Source organism: Urtica dioica, chromosome 12, assembly GCF_054948205.1.
Source record: "Urtica dioica subsp. dioica isolate 48M chromosome 12, U.dioica_male_clone48M_v1_H2, whole genome shotgun sequence".
Classification (NCBI taxonomy): domain Eukaryota; kingdom Viridiplantae; phylum Streptophyta; class Magnoliopsida; order Rosales; family Urticaceae; genus Urtica; species Urtica dioica.
Genome location: NC_142767.1, coordinates 19,973,241 through 19,993,143, shown reverse-complemented (window position 1 = coordinate 19,993,143; position 19,903 = coordinate 19,973,241). Strand labels below are relative to the sequence as shown.

At 33.9% G+C, this 19,903-nt stretch overlaps 3 protein-coding genes across 3 annotated transcripts; all 3 read right to left on the bottom strand.

Moving 5' to 3' along the window:
* Positions 1-1,059: 1,059 nt before the first annotated feature.
* Positions 1,060-2,645, bottom strand: LOC149380077 (CEN-like protein 1). Its single transcript, XM_089602482.1, has 4 exons — positions 2,345-2,645; positions 2,204-2,265; positions 2,040-2,080; positions 1,060-1,598 (listed from the first exon to the last, which is right to left on the bottom strand). The coding sequence occupies exons 1-4, from the start codon at positions 2,540-2,542 to the stop codon at positions 1,381-1,383; spliced, it is 519 nt and encodes a 172-aa protein (XP_089458608.1). The 5' UTR covers positions 2,543-2,645; the 3' UTR covers positions 1,060-1,380.
* A 1,114-nt stretch (positions 2,646-3,759) lies between these two features.
* Positions 3,760-6,873, bottom strand: LOC149380076 (uncharacterized). Its single transcript, XM_089604100.1, has 6 exons — positions 6,498-6,873; positions 6,229-6,437; positions 5,085-6,133; positions 4,935-5,010; positions 3,852-4,847; positions 3,760-3,779 (listed from the first exon to the last, which is right to left on the bottom strand). The coding sequence occupies exons 1-6, from the start codon at positions 6,836-6,838 to the stop codon at positions 3,760-3,762; spliced, it is 2,691 nt and encodes an 896-aa protein (XP_089460226.1). The 5' UTR covers positions 6,839-6,873.
* Positions 6,874-17,779: 10,906 nt separating this feature from the next.
* LOC149380075 (heat stress transcription factor B-2a-like) lies at positions 17,780-19,317 on the bottom strand. The gene is made up of 2 exons (XM_089603226.1): positions 18,821-19,317; positions 17,780-18,723 (listed from the first exon to the last, which is right to left on the bottom strand). The coding sequence occupies exons 1-2, from the start codon at positions 19,070-19,072 to the stop codon at positions 18,043-18,045; spliced, it is 933 nt and encodes a 310-aa protein (XP_089459352.1). The 5' UTR covers positions 19,073-19,317; the 3' UTR covers positions 17,780-18,042.
* Positions 19,318-19,903: the final 586 nt, after the last annotated feature.

Genomic DNA, 19,903 nt, shown 5'->3' with positions numbered 1-19,903 from the left:
AGTTCCAATCTTGAAACATAAGACTAAAATGTTTTATGTCTTTCTAAGGTAAGTTATTAAAAATCAACCAAAGTTAATTTAATCGGTTGAAAAAATAAAAATTTCGGAGAAAATTAATTAATCGCATATTCATCCATATCTACAACTAGACAAATAAACGGATGTTTCGCATTTCTGATTATAAAAATTAAAGAAACGGTACTTTATACCCTTCTTTGCTTAAGTAAGTCCTATATATCAACATCATCCAATAACAATCTAACAAATTTCTAATTTTTTAGAGCTAATTAATTCTCTATGTAGCAACTAAAAAGTGAAACAATGGCGTGAAACTACTCGCTTCAACTTTATAAAATTTACTAGTAAGTCTTTAAGAGCAACCATTAATTAAGATGCTCCTACCTGTAAATGGCTATTCTAATTATAGTTCCATAGTCTAGCACATTTATATGTAGTGAATTAGCTATAGCGGGTGCTATATCTATTATATTACTATTATCAACATATATATAACATAGTTACAATTCTTTTGAATTATGTATATTGTTAATAAAAATTGAAATAAAAAACATCATCATTGCAATTGAGTGCCAAAAAGTTAAATCTATTTCTTACTTAATTTCTCCGCTCATAACTGGCTTTTACTTTAAATTAAATTAAGGTAATTAATAAAATGAATAAGAACACATTGCCAACTTTTTTAATTACTCAAAATTAATAAGATACAATGCATCATGCGTCCTACACTCCTATGAATAATTTAGTGCATTATTATTTAGAGAGCTCTTAATAGGCAATCTAGAGAGCGATCTTACTCCATACTAATGAGTAATAGAGCTTCTCTTCTTTGGAGATGCCCTAAGAAAATGGGACAAGTATTTGATAGTGAAATGAGCTGGGTGACTGGTGATCAAGTTCATTTTTTAAATTTTTTTTATTAATTTTTTTTATCTCTCTGATCAACTAGTGGATGAAAAATATTAAATGACTCTATTCAATGTGAGCCGTGAATCCAATATTCCACTCAACTACATATGAGAGAGAGAGAGAGAGAGAGACTTTCATACAAATCATCACACATTTTGCATATGCCAAATGTTACACCCAGTTTATAACTTAAAGCTGATTATCATACACAATCATATCATATATTCTGTCTTCGTGTCACTAACTGTAACCCAACAAATTAAGCACCAATCACGTGTGGCGCCCATTTACTAGAATAAAGTCAATAAACACATTAATACATGACTTAGCTAATAATGGAACCCAACACAGTGCCGACATATATAGAAAAATTAAAATAGAAGAAGACCCTTGCAATTTTATTATATGCCTCTAGTGGAAGATCACTATTTATTTATTAATCATATAAATAATTTATCTTCTTCTGGCGGCAGTTTCTCGCTGGGCGTTGAAGTAGACAACGGCGACGGGAAGGCCGAGATTGTTTTCGTGAGAGAAGGCTCTGGTGTTGAAGTAGTCTCTGGAATCTGGTGCTTTCACACTTTGCCTTCCCTTTTGCTTGAACAGTACGAACACGTACCTGTGGATTCCAACCACTGGTTTTGGTGTTTCGTAACTCACTACTTCTCTTCCTGTGATTTCAGTGTATAGTATGAATTTATAAGAGTAGAGTTTTTTTATTTATTTATTTATTATTCCAATGGAAATGTTGAACGTACATATCAAAGAGCATATAAATAAGGGATGAACATATACAGTGTTATGTAACATGATCATTTTATATATATATATATATATATATATATATATATATATATATTAATTTGTTTTCATTTGAAAGAAGTTGGGAAAAGCTTGACTTGAAACTGTAAATGTAAAATAAAAAAAATGCTGAATGGATGTATCTTAAATGTAGAATACTATTGCCACCCACTTATAGCGAATATCAAGGATGGAAAAAGTTTTTTTTTTTTTTTTTTTTTTTTTTTTTTTTTTTTTTTTTTTCAACTCTTTTGAAAATTTACTTTGACTTTTCAGACATATATGTACAGACATGTACAAGAGAAACTCACCAAAAGTGGCATCAGTTGTACCAGGTATGTCCGTGACCATCCTAAAAGAGAGGAAAATACATATTATTATTATTATTATAACATACATATCACTAACTAAAACAACGTCTTCATAATATTTAGATACATTGCTATACACCACATTAGGGGTACGGAGTACGAACCAGTGAAGATGTTCCCTCAAGTGTGGATCGCTAGGGCTTGGAGCATCTGGGTCTGTCATAATCTACAAAATTTTGAAGGAAAATATATAAAATATATAAGAACTCATGAAGAGTAAGAAAGTGAAGAAATGAACAACTTACTAAGGTATAAGCTGCCCTTAAATCTTCACCCCCGATATCGACACGAGGTTTCGAAACGATGACAGAAGGCATGATTTCATGGCCGTTGGAAACTTGCTTGGTTGAATTGTAAGTGACAGTCATTCTCACACTTGTGGTGAAATAGTCAACCACTTCTCCTATGACTCTTCCCACACTTAGGGCTTCCAACTTTGACATTTTTCTTTGCTATTGCTAATTAGGGCAAAGCAATATTGCCAAAATAATAAAACTATATGAGGGATATTGTTCAAAGAGTGTAGGTTCTTGGTGTGGGAATTGTTGTGATGAGTGTTGAAGAAATCTAGTGGTGGACTTTTATAGGCACATAAAGGAGAAATAATAATGTGTCAACTGGATTCTTTTTATAATAATAAAAAAAAAAAAATTGAAGTGTCAATAATTACTTGACTTGGAATAATATTACTATCTCTAAGTCCCGTTAAAAGGTCTTGAAATATATATGAAAAGGCTAGTGTGGCCATTTTCCAAGTGTGTAATTTTTCTTGTAATATAAAAATAAAATAAAGTGAAGAGAACCCACTAATAAATATAAAAACGTGAGTTAATTTGTTGAGATTTATTCCATGAGATCCCACATTTATATTCATCTGACAAAGCTTGGGGCTGGAGATATATTTAAGAAAGAAAAATTATGTGCTTCTACTCTAGAATCTAACACGTACTCATCTTATTATTCGCTTGATGAGAATGAATAATTAATGTTTATTCTCCTCCAACTTCAAATAATATTTAAGTTCAAATGGGAATAATTCAGCCTTTAATAAGGTGCTTCTCTTCTTGTGGAATGATTTAGAGTAGAGAAATTATAAGAACTAGGTTACTTGAAACGTTTGGATTTTAAAATAGCAAATATTTCAAATTTTTTTTTAAATGAGCCAATTTCGCTTATGTGACAATTCAACCAAAATTGCATTTCAATTATATCCTTAAGCATATATTTAATTAAAAAAGGTAATTTTATTTTTAGAAATAAAACTGATTGCTTTTAATTTCTCTACAACAAAAACTGACGGTTTTACTTTGAATGCTCTCTCTCTCTCTCTCATATGTTCGTGTTATATGCAAGGATCGAAATACCGTTACCGTTACCGTTCCGAGCCTTCGAATTTACTGGTAACCCCCCGTACCGTAAAGGAATACCGGAGGAAGCGAGAAAAAAAAGGAAACCGGTACCGTTGAACTTACTGTTACCGTAGAGGAATACCGTCAAATACCGAAATTTACCGAGGGGAATTCAGAAAAGAAATATACAAAAAAACATACAAAGTACGTAGGATAAAATTCATAAAATTAAAAATAGTGTAGAATGTTTCAACACAATATGAAATTACAAACACAACAAAAAGTAAGTTTAATAACCAAAATGATAAAGTTTAACACAACCCACCAAATACTATTGTTCAACAAATTCAACATAGGAGGGATACAAATGACTACTCAAAGCGACCGTATGCAGCGGTCATACAGTAATCATACCAAGTCATATAATGAGCATATGCACTAAAGTACCTGTTCAAGTGATAGTCGTACTCATACTGAGATGAACCAACAGACATGGAGTGGAGGGGATAACCTGGAACTGGTTGTACCGTTTCGGGAGCGTAACTTGATGCATAGGAGTCCTGGTAGTTGTAACTGGAAGATCCGTCATCATAAGATGACTCTGTGCCTTGAGGACCAATTGATACCGATCCGAAGTTGTAGGACAAGTCATCAACGTCATTGCTAGACGTAAATGACATGGCATCATTCATACATCCGCCCTGACCTCCGCGCCCGTATCCTGAATAAAAAAAGGCAGGGTGATGAAGACGATCAAAATCTTCTTGCGATGGTGCGTATCCAAGTTGAGAACCACCGACATCACCAAATGAGGTGCCTCCAGCAGTAAAGGAACCCCCAGACCGATAGGAACCTCCACCACCTCCCCCTGATCCACCGTCACCTGCACCTCCACCTGCTCCGCTTGATCTACGGCTTGAACCTCCGCCATCTGAATCCGAACTGTCTCCGGATCCGCGTTGAGGTTGGACATCCTCGTTCACCACTCGATCCGGATCAACTCCATGCTCTCGAGCCGCTTCAGCTACTGCCGGATCCGGGTTCTGGTTGACGTCGTCCATGTGAACTTCGTCAATCCAGCGTAGCATTTTGTCGTCTCCCTCATTGTCATTCCCCGAGCGTTCGAAAGCTCGTTCGATGATATCCAAAGGATCCAGGGGGTTGAGGTTGTTGTCGTGAATCCGAGTTGCTTCACGGAGCTGCAACTTCATCTTGTACGAGCAGAAAACAAGCTTCTCGAGTCTGCTGTACGCTAGACGGTTCCTTTGTTTTGTGTGGACGAGGGCAAATGTACTCCAATTCCTCTCACAAGCGGGGGCAGATGAAGTTTGTGACAAAATTCGAATGGCCAACGTCTGTAAAGTCGGGGTCCAATTTCCGTAAAGCTCCCACCACTCACCTGCAATCATGTGATATAAATCATATCATGTCATTTCTTACCATTCCATGACATAGTTACTGCATACAATTCATCTCACAAGCTTACTTGCACAAAGGGTGCCTCGTGCCGAAACAACACTTCGTTGTGAGAAGTCCCCTCGAGCGTCTCGAAATGCGATTAACTGTAATTAGAAAATCAAATAAGACTCGTATATTCATAATGTTATATAGCTTGTAACAATTTATAGTTTTATACCTCTCTCCCAAGAGTTGACCCATCAAGATCCGGATGCAAGAAGTCGAACACCTTTGTGACAGCGGCCATGTGGGTATTCTCCATGTGGATATCCGGGTTAAACAGCAACTTTGGATTTAGGAAAAAAGCTGCAATGTGTAGTGGATGTTCCATTTGAGTACTCCATCTGTGGTTCACGATGTCGACGACCCATTTCTTCCCACTCATCGCTTCCAACTTCTTTTTCATCTCGTGGAAGACGTAGTATAGTAATCCCATCATGGGATGCACCTCAGTGTCCACTAATCGAAGAGTGGTGTACATCGGCTCGAATATGGCACACACTTCGTCCACCGAATGCCAGAATCTGGGATTTAAACATGTCTCGGATACGGATGTACCTGTAGGAGTTGCACTCAATGTGGAATCATCCCACCATTGACTACTGAACATCGTCCTCAACGCAGCTCTCTTCTCTCGGAGACTTCTGAGAGATAGATAGTTCGTGGCAAATCTTGTTGCGGCGGGACGGATGATTTCACCTGGGGATGTCTCCCGTAACTTGGACAACACAGTGCCGTGGTTGTAGATGAACTTAGTCGCATCCCTCGCAGCTTTGATAGTTTGCTTAACACTATCTCTCTTTCCAATATCTTCGAACATCAGATCTAGACAATGTGCGGCGCAAGGTGTCCAGTACACATGGTACTTGCGTTGTAATTTCAACCCGACACTTCTGTAGTTCGAACCGTTGTCGGTCACAACTTGAACGACATTCTGTCTTCCGATTTCTTTGAGCGCTGACCTCAGTATTCCGTAGATGTACTCCCCTGTTTTCGTATGCTTTGATGCATCAACGGACTTTAAGAACACCGTTGCACCAACACAATAAACCATAATGTTTATGATGCTCAGTCTGGTCGGCCCCGTCCAACCATCAGTGAGTATGGTGCAGCCGTATTTTACCCACCGCTTCTTTTGTTCGTCAAGGTAGTTCTCCGCGTCTGCAACCTCCATATCGAGGTATTTGTTATGAATTTCATACGGAGTTGGTATAGGAACGCCTGGACCTGCAATATGCCAATATACATCATGTTAACGTTTCAAGAACACATGCGATTCGACAATATGAAAATAAAATTACTTATCACGAATTGAGGATTACCCAGGTCTTGAGCGGACGCTATCATGTTTTTGAACTCATGCGAGGCGGCCTTACTCGTCGGCACATGTTGGTGAACAAAGAATTTGGTTATGTGTCTTCCGAGCCACGTTCTCTTCTTCGGATCCACGATCTCATCAATTTTTGTTTGCTTCGCACTCGCTGACTTATATAATGACGGAGCAGCTGGTGGAGATTTTGCCGTAGAACCACTGCCGGGCCTCGACATCATCCGAGCCTCTCATTCCGTCTGCGCCGCCTCTTGTCTTGACCTCTTCATAACTGCTCGTATTTGCGCTTCGTATGCTTCTTCGTTTGATTCTTCCCCGCCAACATTTTTAGTCAATGTCTTTTGAAGCGTAGATTCCAACGACTTTTTGTTCTTCTTTTTTACGACATTGCCTTGAAGTAAAGCTTGCATCTCTTCTCTCACTTCAGGAGGGACTTTCTCACAGAATTTGACACTCCTCGTTGGGTCTACATGGGCTAGGTGGTTTTTCACTCTCGTGATGCCGCCACCTCCCATAATGTGCTCGCAAAATATGCACTTGTGGCCGCTACTTTTTCCGGGAATAGGTGTGCAATACTTCCTAGCTGGGTCGGGGGCCGACATTCTTGCAACTTGTAATCTACAAATGAACAAATAACATTTACAAAATATCACTAACTAATAACATTTACAAGTCACAAAATTTCTTCATAAATCAATAAACAAGTTCATCATAACCTTAATCATCACTAACTAATCACAAAATTACCTAATAATTCGGATTAAATCCAAAAAAATTACAAACATCAACACAAAATTTCTAAAATAAAAAACAAGTCACAAAATTTCTTCATAAATCAATAAACAAGTTCATCATAACCTTAATCATCACTAACTAATCACAAAATCACCTAATAATTCGGATTAAATCCAAAAAAATTACAAACATCAACACAAAATTTCTAAAATAAAAAACAAGTCACAAAATTTCTTCATAAATCAATAAACAAGTTCATCATAACCTTAATCATAACTAACTAATCACAAATTTACTAAATAATTCGGATTAAATCCAAAAAAATTACAAACATCAACACAAAAACTCTAAAATTAAAAACAAGTCACAAAATTTCTTCATAAATCAATAAACAAGTTCATCATAACCTTAATCATCACTAACTAATCACAAATTTACTAAATAATTCGGATTAAATCCAAAAAAATTACAAACATCAACACAAAGTTAATTCAACACTACATCAATGCTCACAACTATCAATTTATACTTAATCTTAAAAAATTATCAAGAAATTTCAAGATTTAAAGTTTTAAAAACTCAAAATCATCACAAAAAAAAAAAAAATTGGCCGGGAACCTCACCGGGAAGTTGTTTACCGGGGGGATCTGGGCAACTTTGGCCTTCGGCGAGTCGGGAAATGGGTCGCGCCGGGAAATCCTCTCGAGCTTACCGTCCCATTTTTTTTTTTTTTTAGGTTTACCGGGTATTTATACCCGGTTTTTTTTTTTTTTTTTACCTGGACCGGACCGGGAAGTGGGAACCGGGTTCCCACCCGGATCCCGGTCCGGTTCCCCCGGAACCACCGGAAAAATCCGGTTTTGGTGGTTCCGGTGCCGGTTTTTCAATCCTTGGTTATATGTACACACCAAGACGCGATTATGCGTATATATCATCTTATATTTTTTTAATAGCTCATAAATAGTGGTGGGTAAAAGAGCAAAGAGTCTGATCATGAGAAATTTTTATATGAGAAAATACAACAAAATAAATAATTGTTATTAATTGTTAACATCTGTTAATAATTATTGGCTTTCTGGATTTTTATGCAATAATTACTGACACATCATCGCAGTGGCTATTTCATTAAATTTTTTGAAACGTTGGCCAAATTAAAATTACAACGTTTCAACATGGTTACTTTGCTAGAGTACCCTTTAAAATATTGCAAAGTAATTCTATAATATATAATACCTGAATATATATATATATATATAATATTTTTTATAATTATATATATATATATATATATATATATATAATTTATTGAAGCTGGACTCTAAACTAAGGGGGAACTAAAATGATTTTTTTTTTCAGAGGTTAATTTGTAAATTTTTTGGGTAAAAATTAGAGAAAATATAAGATTTGGTAAAAATATAGTAAAATAACACAGGTCATAAAATAAGAGCAAAGGCTACCAAGGGAAAAAGTCTGAGCATATAATTGGTGGTCAAAATAAGATTAGTAAAATAGATTAAAACGGGGTGTTGATTAATAAGACACTAAATGTTCGAATGCACAAAGTTTAACGTAAAGCTGATCAACCCATTACACATATGCATGCTAATTATATAGGCAACTCTCACTAAAAATTTCTAGGTAGAGTTCGCTCTAGAATTGTTTCTAGACATGCATTTTTTCAGTGTAATGGTTTGACAAATATACCAACAATTTTATAATTGTGAAGGAGAATATAATATTGAGCAAAAAAAAAAAAAAACATAAAAAAACCTCAAGATGCAGTGATTGTGATGTAATTGGCTGGGATTTAAAAGGCACGGCAAGGCATCATTTAGGAATATTATATGTAATATTTGCAGATTGTCATGAAATGTGGACTACTAAAACATTAAATATCACTTTATTTATTGGATCGTCAATTATCCTTCAAGCGTTGAAGTTGAACAACTCTTAGACATATCACAAACTACTTGATCGCTGAATCGCCAGGTATACTTCAATATCTGACTAACAATGTCTTGTTGTCATTGAAATGTCCACAGAAAATGCATTTCTCAACTGTTTGACGAGACCCATAATACTATTCTTCTGTTTGAAGTTTGAACGACTGACAACGTTTATATTCTTATAATATTCTTTTTCTTCAGCTCTAATTTCAATAACGTTTTTTTTTTCTTCGCTCCATTACATTGCATTAGTGTGATATATTCCTCATATAAAAGTTGTTATAATCGGATGTTATTTTTTTCTACAGTGTTATATATTCTTATACATTATTCATTTGCCCTCCTCAGAGCCTGTTAATAGTTTAGTGCGTGAACCATCATTTCAAAATATTAGGGCATCTTATACCGATCGAGTTTAATGAAACAGCATATTACCCAATGAAGTAATGTTTAATAATTTATTTTTCGTTTTGGAAAAGGAAATTAAAGAATATTCTTGATGAACATAGGCGGCCTCAATTATAATGTTCCATTTATAAGATAAACAGTTGATTAAATAAATCACCTTTTGCATGGAACTATAAGATAGGCATAAGTGCATCGCCACGTACGATGCTGCTTTCCCTTTTCCTTTTATTATATATCCAATCAGTCTGTTTGACTTTGACTAAAGGACTTTTTATTGGAGTTTTTATTCATTTTTTATAATTATTTTTAAAACGATATTTATCTTTTATTTAAAAGTAGTAAAAATAGTATTCTCTTAAATTTCTTATCATAAATTTTGCATATAAGAAAATTTGTTTTCGATACATATAATTATTGATGACAAACCGGACTCTAAACAATTGCTACAACGAGAACCAATTGTATCGAATAGAATACTCTAAACAATCAAACCGGACTATCTTCTAAATTAGACTAATCTATATATGTGTAGAATTATTGGTGGTAAGTGTTATACATACGTGAGATGTTCCGTTCTTCATCTTCTAATAATTCAATTTTTATGGTGCTCGATTTCATGATGGATCATGGGTTGATCAGACCCACTAATATTTAGTTGTTGTGTATTAGGATGATTGTTCCACACATGTTCGTTGTGTGTGGTTCTTCTTGGTATAATGTGAGAGTGTGCCTTAAGTCACGATTATATCCATGTTGTTTGAATAGTCAATTACTCCTCCGATGCATTTGTTGTGCTCGATAATTTTTAGCTCCGTGTGTGGTCTTCAAACTTTGTGCTAATATATTTTTGTCGATCATATATAAGTTCCCATATAAGAATTAGTCATTAAAAAATGAACACAAGAATTCGTCCTATAAGGACGACAACTTATAGAGAGATATATTAAATGGATTTTCAGTTCATCTCTATCCCATCCCATAGCTAAACAGCCTAGACAATAGCTAGAGATATATATATATATATTTACCATAAAGCTGGTCAGGTATTTAACCCTTTTTCTTTTTCTTTCACCTTCATATTCTTACTCAGTGCATAAAGGAAAATACCAAAGGAATTTGAGAAGGCCAGCCACTAGACCGGTGGTCTAAGATGTGTTTCGTCCCATAAGCCTCTTGGTATCGGACACGTTTGTGACGTTGAAAGAACAATAATACACAATGTGAAATTACATATGAAAGAGCAAGTCTATTAACCCTTAAAATAAAATAAAAAAGAGCAAGACTATTTGTGTCTGCCAGAAACTACATGACATGTACAAATTGTTTTTGCTTTTCTTTTTTCTTTACTGATGAAATGAAAAGATTTCTTATCCTATTTTGATATTCGTTTTCGCTACTGACGCACTATATGATCGCTTCTGCTATCAACCAAACATTCTACTCAAATAAGCCACGTGTACTCCTCTTGAACGTGCAATTCGTAGACATATGGCCAATTGCTTTAGCTACCCAAAAAAAAAAATGATAATAATAATTAAAATCCAATTGTATAATGTGTCTTCTTTTCGTTAAAACCAAAACGTATCTTGTTTCATATTTCGAAGGAATGTTTTCTTTTATACGTCGAAGTGTGGTTGATTTACTTAAACATCATACTTTAAAAAAAAAAAATTAAAATCGTTATCAAAGCATGCATGATGAGTTGATGCCCTTTTTGTTGGAAAAGCTTTTGGATGTTTAGAGAAATTGTTTGAAAATTTGAAAACTAGGTTATTAATTAGAGAGATATGAGGGGTTTATTTTTATTTTTATTTTTATTTTTTTTTTGTGTAAAAATGAGAACTTCTTATTTTAGTTTGATATAAAAGTATAGGATTACATTGCACCTCTTTTTTTGTAATTCAGTTTCTAATGTAGTGACACCACGTGAGTGACAATCAGTTGCTTCTTTGACATCCATGTGAAGATAAACTCACTTGTGCTATTTTTTTTTGCTTTAATTTTATATCATCAATTCTTAGAAAAGTTCTTTTTAACACTATAATTTTTTTATAATTGAAAAGTTATTTTTTTTTTTACATAACACCCTTTATTATTTTATTCTTACTATCAAATTTTATTTACAAAAACATTTTGTATGTTCTAAACAGTACACACATTCCGAATTATAGATTTAACTCAATTCATAAATATGGAATGTAATTAGGCTAAATCTATTTTTTTTCAATTCCTTCAAAATATAAATATTTTAAGACTTAAACTAAAATATGGTTTTTGAATTTCGTAAAATTTTGATATAATGCGTAGATTTTCAATGTTACTTGGTCATTTACATTATTGTTAATATAATTTATTCAAATTGAAAATTTTCAACATCAAATTCTAGCTAGTTTAAATAAATAAATGCTAGCTACGTTAGTATTTTGTTTTTTTTTAAATACATAGCTCTTTTTTTTTTTTTGCTAATACATTATATTCAAAATAAAAAAAAATCAAGATCAATTTATTCAAATTAAAAAATTTAACATCAAATTCTAGCCATGTTAGTAATATTTTTTTTTTTGAATACCTAGCTTCATTTTTTTAGTCTTTTTTCTAATTTAGAATTTTAATGTTCAAAGTATTTGCCAAACTATTTCGAGATTCTTTTTGAACCCAAATTTAAATAATGTGGCCAATATATTCAAGCCCATGTTTTGAACCACATAAGCTAAGAAACGATATTTAGCGTTCGTAAACGACGATCCTTGTCGAATTATTTATGAACAAACAAACACTCATCTTTCACTGTTGTCAAGGTTAGAAATCCCTGATTTCATCTTCTTAATATGAAACATTTTTTTTCCGATTTATTTATGGGTCCATTAGGAAAACTACCAACTTAAACGTTTGACACTGCTAAATAACCAATGTTTGGTAAATCTTAGGTAAATAATCACTTTCAGACGAAAATCTTAAGTAAATAGCTACTTTCAATATCAAACGTTAGTTATTTACCTAAGATTTAGGTCTGAAAGACTATTTACCTAAGATTTATCGAACGTTGCTATTTAACAATGTCAAAAGTTTAAATTGGATATTTTTCTAATTTTTTGTTTATTTATTTTATGCATCAATAAATAGGGTGTGGTGGATTCTACATGTGGCGCCAGAGGTTTTCTTCCTTGGCCGGAGCGACACTGCCGCGGTGGTGGACTCTTCGGGGATCTACGCTTCATTAAAAATTAAAATAGAAGAATGCTCATTCTGATCTATTATAAAATTTGTTGATGTCCTTAAAGAATAAAGTTTGGAATATCGAACTCTGTACTACAGTTATTTAATTAGGCGTTTCTTGTCTATTTGACTGTCTAATACCTAATACTTATTTTATATATACCTTTAAAAAAATTAATTATTTTATATATGTAAACCTAATACTATTTGAAAGGGCTTAAAATATGCCAGAGAAAAAAGGAGGGTACATATTTTTTTTATGAGGACTGAATTTCATGCTCACAAATAGATATAGGTGAGACCTATCTTGTGGTGATACGTCTCACTTCAGCATCGCTTAAGCCTAGATCAGTAACACTAACTAATAAAATGATGTAGTTTTTTTTTCTTAATTTATATAAAATGATGTTTTTTTTTTTTTTTTTTTTTTTTTTTTTATATATATAAAACCACAATGTAGTTTCTAGATGCAACTATAAATAGAGGACAACGCGTAGTGACCAAACACTAAATACGTTCAATTTATAGGAATTTTCCGATAAAATATTTCATTGTTGTAAGTGCACGTGAATATTGAATGTTTAACTCACTCATATAGACTAATTTCCCATGATTTACTAATATCAACAATCAAAACTTGACATCTGCAAACTAAAGCAAGTTTTGGTCATTGGAATGAGATCAACATGTGTGACACGACACTAGAAAGCTAAAGATATCAACATGTGGAATGGGATACCTCTTTTTAATTTTGGTCTTGAGGTTCTTTGTATTATATTATTTCCTTACAGAATTGAAATATATCTTTTACTCACTTAAAGCTATTACTCTCATGATATTCTCTATGTTTGAGCTCTTGTGTTTGATGCTACGTTTGATCTTTGTGGTCTTCGATATCGATGGATGAAACCACTTGAAATCGCCGATGCTTTGAGTATGTCAACGCACTATTTTCCGATCATCCATCGACGCAAAATACCGTTGCCCTTGATGCTGAATTGAGTTGATTAAAATTCTATTGTGAGTATATTATATGTGCTACTTTTCCTCGTTCGTCAAAAACAATCTAGTTGACACGTATCTCTCTTCAAATATTCGATATTTTACCCGTGGATAAAAATGCTTAGCCCGTGTAAATCTCGTCTCTCAATGAAAGCACCGAATAATACAATCTCTGCTGGGAATCCAATGATTGGTATCAGACATCACTCTTCGAGCAAGTGTTTAAAAGTAGAGCAGAATTTCAGAGAATAGGGTTGAAAATGTGGAACGTGAGGTTCTTCTCAAATAAAAGATATATTTTGGGCCGAAATCTCTCCCCTTGGGTTTATGAAAGCCCAACTTTCTAGCCTTTTCAAAATTTTATTTCTTGAGCATATTTTACTCTTATGAAGTCGATATTCATGATGGGTATTTTTTGCCGTTTTTGTTTCTATAATAAAATTTACCAGCAATAAATTATATATGATTTATAATTCGATAGCATCTCTATTTCGGCAACCCGAATAAGCTTCCACTTGTGTGTTTTGAGATTACAACCTTGAAATCCCTAGGATTCTCACGAATCTATTACTCAAATAATTTTTCAGGGTTCTCTCAATTTTATCTCTCACAAGCTCTACTAGAATCGATATAGAATCGATATGTTGCGAATTACTTATAATTAAGAGGTCCACTGTCCACATGTATGTCAACGTTCACGCACCACGAATACTCTTCCACTTTTTTTGATTTTTTGTTGTTGCTATTTTCTAAGGATTTTTTGTTATTTTTTTATCATCTCATCTCTTTATTTGTCTAATTTTATCGGGAGAAAGTTAGTTACAAATTCATTTTTCTGAAATTAATAATTTTTCGTACAGGCGAATTGTGTATTGAGTAATTATTTTTTAACAGAAATAAAAAAAAAAGACAATAATTAATTAATTTAGAAAAAATATATAATTAGTCAATCAAAACGTTTAAAATTGCTATATAACCAACGTTTCGTAAATTTTAGTTAAATAGTCATAAAGATAACGTGATATTCATTGTTTGTCCTTTCATTAAAATAAAATAATGGGGTGTTTACGTAAATTTACGCCCATGGATATATGGACGTGATTATTGTTAAATTTTATCTTAAAACCAATTGGTACTAAGTTGAGATGTTTAATTGATATATAAACACATGTTCATTCACACACAAAATCAATGTGAGATTTTTCCACTTCAATACTCTCTTCACGTGTAGCCAGGGACGGAGCTAGAAAAACTCAATAGGGGAGGCTTATTTGAAAGAAAAAAAATTAGGGGGGGGCTAATTAAAAAAAATTCATGGTAAAAATGCAAAATTAAAAAAAAGGTCAAAAGTGTAAATTTTTAGGGTAAAAAATGTAAAATATTTTAAAAATGGGCAAAAAATGTAAAAAAAAAAAATTGAGGGGGGGCTGGAGCCCACCCTGGGCCTTAGCTGGCTCCGTCAGTGCGCGTAGCGTGATCAGGCCGATTAACAATCACATTCACGCTTCGCGTGGGCCAGGCCAAATTCAAGTTGTGTGAATATACAAAGCTCTGATACCACGTTGAATTACATCTTAAAACCAATTGATACTAAGTGAAGATGCTCAATTGATATATGAAGTTATGAACACATGTTCATTCAGCCACACAATCAATGTGAGACTTTCTCTTTTCAATAGTTATTTACTTAAAATTTATTTTGTTTTCTTTTTTTTTTAATATATTTCGGAGTTTGGACCCGACATGTTTTCACATTCCAGCTAACTCAAGACTTAAAACTTTAGTCACACCATTTCATGCAATTTCCAATACGAATTTTCTTCTATAAAATAATAAAAAGGCAAAATGGAATATTCTGTTATATATAGCTTGTAAAAGATCAAGTGTTATGCCAAAGAGCTGAAATTTTTAGTGAAATTTTATATCATTAAAACGTTGCTCGTTGTCAATCCCGCTTAGAAATGTTACTCTTTTTAGCCGAATGATTATAGAAAATTAAATATATGTGCTAACAATTAATTTTTATTTTATTCTTTGAAGTCCACAATGGTGTCTTTGATTGTCGAGCTTAGGGACTAAGAGGACTCTTCAACAGATATGCAACCACCCACTTCCTTAAGAAGCATCTATCTATATATATAGTTTTTTTTTTCTCTCTAAGAGAGAAAAAAACTTTATTTATAGAGTTTTTGAGCATTTTTTTTCTTCAAGATACTATCACGAATTGTTTTGTTTTGTCTTGAATTGTTTTTATTTGTTTAATATAATATTATATTCTTTGAAAATTCTATGATGTATATTTTCACTAGAATTACGGTACCATTAAGATGACATTCTTTATTAGACCGTGATATTGATTAATAAAATATGATTAATTATAACATTGTTTTAATTGTTGTGAGAAGGGGGTGATGACATTCAATACTTTATGGTGCATTGAAGTGACTTCATAAATTTGTAGTTTAAGTTTGTTACAACTACCCAATTTTTAGATATGTTTAAGTTTCTAGTAAAAGTTTCATTTTATTTAGAAAATAGTCTATCGGCCAAAATAAATTAATTAACTGTTTAAGTTAATTTAATTTACTTCGGTTTGATAAACTATTTTCTTGAGTAAATTAAATTGGCTTAATCAATTAATTAATTTACTTCGACTTCATGACTATTTTCTTAATAAAATAAAATTTTGATTATTTTTAAAAATATGATGAGTTATTGAACTATTGGCGTAGCCCATTTTTTTCATTACATGTGAAACTTAGGTTTAAATGAATGCAAATTGTTTGCCATCACTAGAGCAATTTTTTTTTTTTTTTTTTTTTTTTTTGCATCCTCTCAGTGAATGGGATTGCCATAACAACTATATCTCGACCCTACCAGCAATTTCGATATTGACAAATCTATCTCACACCAGCTTCAGCATAATATCGTCATTGTATTCGACACTACAGGACTCACAAATTGATCCTCGATAGGTAAGTCCTCACAAGGATAGATTTATTTTATAAAAGTCTATGTTGAATTGACTATAAAATAAATTGTAATGCATTGAAAAAGTAAATGAACTCGTGGAAATAAAGAAAATAGAAAATGTATAAAAATCATCACAACCTAACGCATGAACATACCAAAGAATTGCTACAAGTATAATAAATAAATGCAGCTCGTCGACAAAAAAAAACTTTTGAAAAAAAATCGCAACTTATGATAAGGCATCACAAAAACATATTTACAAAAGCTATCGCAAACTGTTGTAACTTGTAAGTTGTAACTTATTCAATAGTAAACAATAGCAACCTATCACAAATTAAGATTTGAACGCTTGTATTACTCGCCCTGAACCATCACAAATGTCCAATATTTAGAATCCGGGTCTCTTCTAAATGAAAAGCCAAGGTATGAAATAGTCAATTCAAACTATGACTTTTGCAAAATAGCCATAGTTTCATTAGGTATAGCAAAATAGCCAATTGAAAGTACTACGACTTTTAATCCTGCCTCGATTAATTTTAATCCAGCCTTCATAAAACTTACATTCTGTCTTTATAGTTCGTTGGGATTAAATTTAATCCAGCCTAGATTAATCTTACTTTGGCTAGTTTGCATATAGTTGACAAACTATGGCTATTTTGCAAAAGCTTAAGTTCTATTTGGCTATATAGCCGCTTGACCCTTGAAACTAATGAATATATAAAATATTAAAAAAAATGTTTAAAATTAATAAAATGGCTAAAGTTAAAAAATAGAAATAACATTATCAATAATATTTGTACACCTGCAAAAAAATTTATAACAAAATTAATTTTGACATTTTTCCTTAAAAATTGGAAAAATCAAAGCAATCCGGCTCAAAATCACTCTCATCTCAATTCAATATGTGTTATGTTTAGTAACAAAATGTAAAGTTGCATGATTTCGTGTAAATAATTAAATTTATCTTGGATGACGAAGTATGTTTTGTTTTCCGACTTTTCGGTGCTTCGAAGAGACTACAAATGTCATGTAATAATAGAAAATAAAAATAAAAAAGAATATACGACTCTCATGTCCCATCATAATTTAGTGTTTCCTTTCACACATCCATCGTTTTCATTTCATCTTCAACTCCAAACTTTGGATTGAGTTAACGCTAATTAATTCAAGCGTAGTTTCTAACTTGAAACTTGAATAATACAATTTATTTTTAAGTATTTAACACATAAGCACAAACTTCTATTCAAAAGTTACATAATTAGAGAAAACTAAAAAGAAAACGGAATAAAATATATATTCTAAAAGGGCATTGACAAAAGCGTCGAAGTAGCCTAGTAGTAGGTCCGAGAAACTTCTTGAATATATACTACATAATATAATATATAAAGTCCTAAAAGGTTAGTGAGGGCACGTGTCACTTAACCGACACGTGCCTCTCCTTGTAAGGACTATTATTCTACACAGACGCTAATATAACAGCATGACACGGTGGACCACCACCGTGACTCATTTGGTCGTCGTGATCGTCAATTACAGACCCTTTGATTAGCCCTGTGGCAGTTCTTGAGCCACGGCTTCTCCTGATGATCCACATCCAAGGGCTCAGATTTCAAGCTGACGCCGTTAGGCTGACGGAGCTTCAGGTCCATCTCCTTTTCGCCGTCACCGTCACTGTTATCCTCCGCCGACGCTGACGCTGACGCGACGCAGTCGTTTTGCTTCTCTTCTTGTCGCTGTCGTTCGTCTTGATCTTCCCTCGCACGCTTGGTTCCGATTGCGACGCCGAAGAGCCTAGGGCTGACCTGAGCCAGCGCCGTCGCAGGCGGTGGCTGAGGCATCAGATCTAGCGGCTTTGATTCTCGGAAACCGGAGTCGCACTGGACGGATGCGAAGCCGGAGACCATGGAGAAGATGTTGCTGCAGAGAGACTTCATCTCCGCGAGCTCCTTCGTCAGTTGGAGATTCTCTCTCCGAAGCTTCTCGTTCTCGTCGACGAGCTCCGCCGGTCCACGCCCCGGCGACGATGTCGACGACATCACCTGTTCCTCGCTGGAATTCGACGGAGACAACATAGCTTTCGCCGGAGGCGGAGCAATCACCGCCGCGGAGATTTTCCGGCGTGTAATTTCGCAGAGAAGCCGTTTCTCGTCTTTACGAAAGCAATCGTTGGAGAACTCCCACCGATCCGGCACTACTTTCCTAAATCCCTACAAACCGAACCAAAACAAACAAAAAAAAAAGAACTAAATTTTCAAATTCAGAATTAAGTTCTTCAAGAGAGAAGATGAAGAGAGAATCGATTACATAGGTGTTGAGTTGCCTGACGAAGCTAGAGAAGTTGTTGTGCTTGAAGTACTTCGGAAGCAAGTCTCTGGCGAAGACCGTCGGATTCCAGACGACGAACGTAGATCCGTCGTCGTTCCACGAGATCACATCGTCTATGTCTTTATCGTCGACGAGCTGAAAGGTTTTCGTCAGAAACGGAGTCGGAAGAGATCTCTGCGACTCTAATCCACCTCCGCCAACAGCCGGATCGCCGTTTGCCTCCGCTGCCATAACCTAGCCCTAACGTTCCAGCTTCAACGAGAGAGAGAGAGAGAGAGAGAGAGATTGGAGTTCTAGAAAGTTCAGGTTAGAGGATAAAAACGATGAGGAGAGAGAGAGAGAGAGGAGGAAGAAACGAAGCTACTACGTTACGTCTTTTCCTCGAGAAACTTCCAAGATTTTCTCCATCTCTTTCAATACGTGTCGGTTTCTTAGCGGATAAACTTTTTTTTCTCTTTCTATTTTTGTATTTTGCTTTCAAACTGATCAGTTTTTTTCTCCTTTCCTTTTTTTCTCTTTTCTTTTTTCATTATAAAGTGGATTATCGAACAACATTTTTGTTAATCTTCTAACTCGGAGTCATGGTTGGCGTTTAATTGATAATCTGGAAAAGAAATGGTACAAGCTATAACTTATAACACAACAAAAAGATTAAGAGTTCAACGTGATGTAACAAGTTTTTTTTTTTTTTTAAAGGTGATGTTACCTAAGTGACAATTTGGATCCTCATCTTCTAAAAAAATATGGTGCGACAATTTGGATTTATTATTTTGATACTAACCAATTTATCAGGAAAAAAAACATGTATTTTGATTTTCCTTGCACTATACTTATATAGTAGTAGACATCACATGGTATTCACTATTGATATTCCATAATAAAAGCACAGAAGCCACTTTCATGAGATCTAGAAAGTGGGAAAAAAATAAATAAAAGAAGAAGCGTGTACTAGTAGATTCCATTCCATTTCCACGTAGTAGCTTCCATATTTTAATTTTATTTTAGTGATTGGAAATATAACAATCCGTCATCACAACTTTTAAGTATGAATCCTAATCCAAA

Excerpts from the sequence above, each read along its gene's own strand:
- LOC149380075 (XM_089603226.1), bottom strand. The coding sequence starts at position 19,072 with ATGGCAGCGGAGGCAAACGGCGATCCGGCTGTTGGCGGAGGTGGATTA. Across the intron at positions 18,724-18,820 it reads TCAGGCAACTCAACACCTAT|GGATTTAGGAAAGTAGTGCC; the intron begins GTAATCGATTCT and ends TTCGGTTTGTAG.
- LOC149380077 (XM_089602482.1), bottom strand. The coding sequence starts at position 2,542 with ATGTCAAAGTTGGAAGCCCTAAGTGTGGGAAGAGTCATAGGAGAAGTG. Across the intron at positions 2,266-2,344 it reads TAAGGGCAGCTTATACCTTA|ATTATGACAGACCCAGATGC; the intron begins GTAAGTTGTTCA and ends AAAATTTTGTAG. Across the intron at positions 1,599-2,039 it reads TACAACTGATGCCACTTTTG|GAAGAGAAGTAGTGAGTTAC; the intron begins GTGAGTTTCTCT and ends CTGAAATCACAG.
- LOC149380076 (XM_089604100.1), bottom strand. The coding sequence starts at position 6,838 with ATGTCGGCCCCCGACCCAGCTAGGAAGTATTGCACACCTATTCCCGGA. Across the intron at positions 5,011-5,084 it reads GGTCAACTCTTGGGAGAGAG|TTAATCGCATTTCGAGACGC; the intron begins GTATAAAACTAT and ends TTCTAATTACAG. Across the intron at positions 3,780-3,851 it reads TATGACTTGGTATGATTACT|TATTTGGTGGGTTGTGTTAA; the intron begins GTATGACCGCTG and ends GTTGAACAATAG.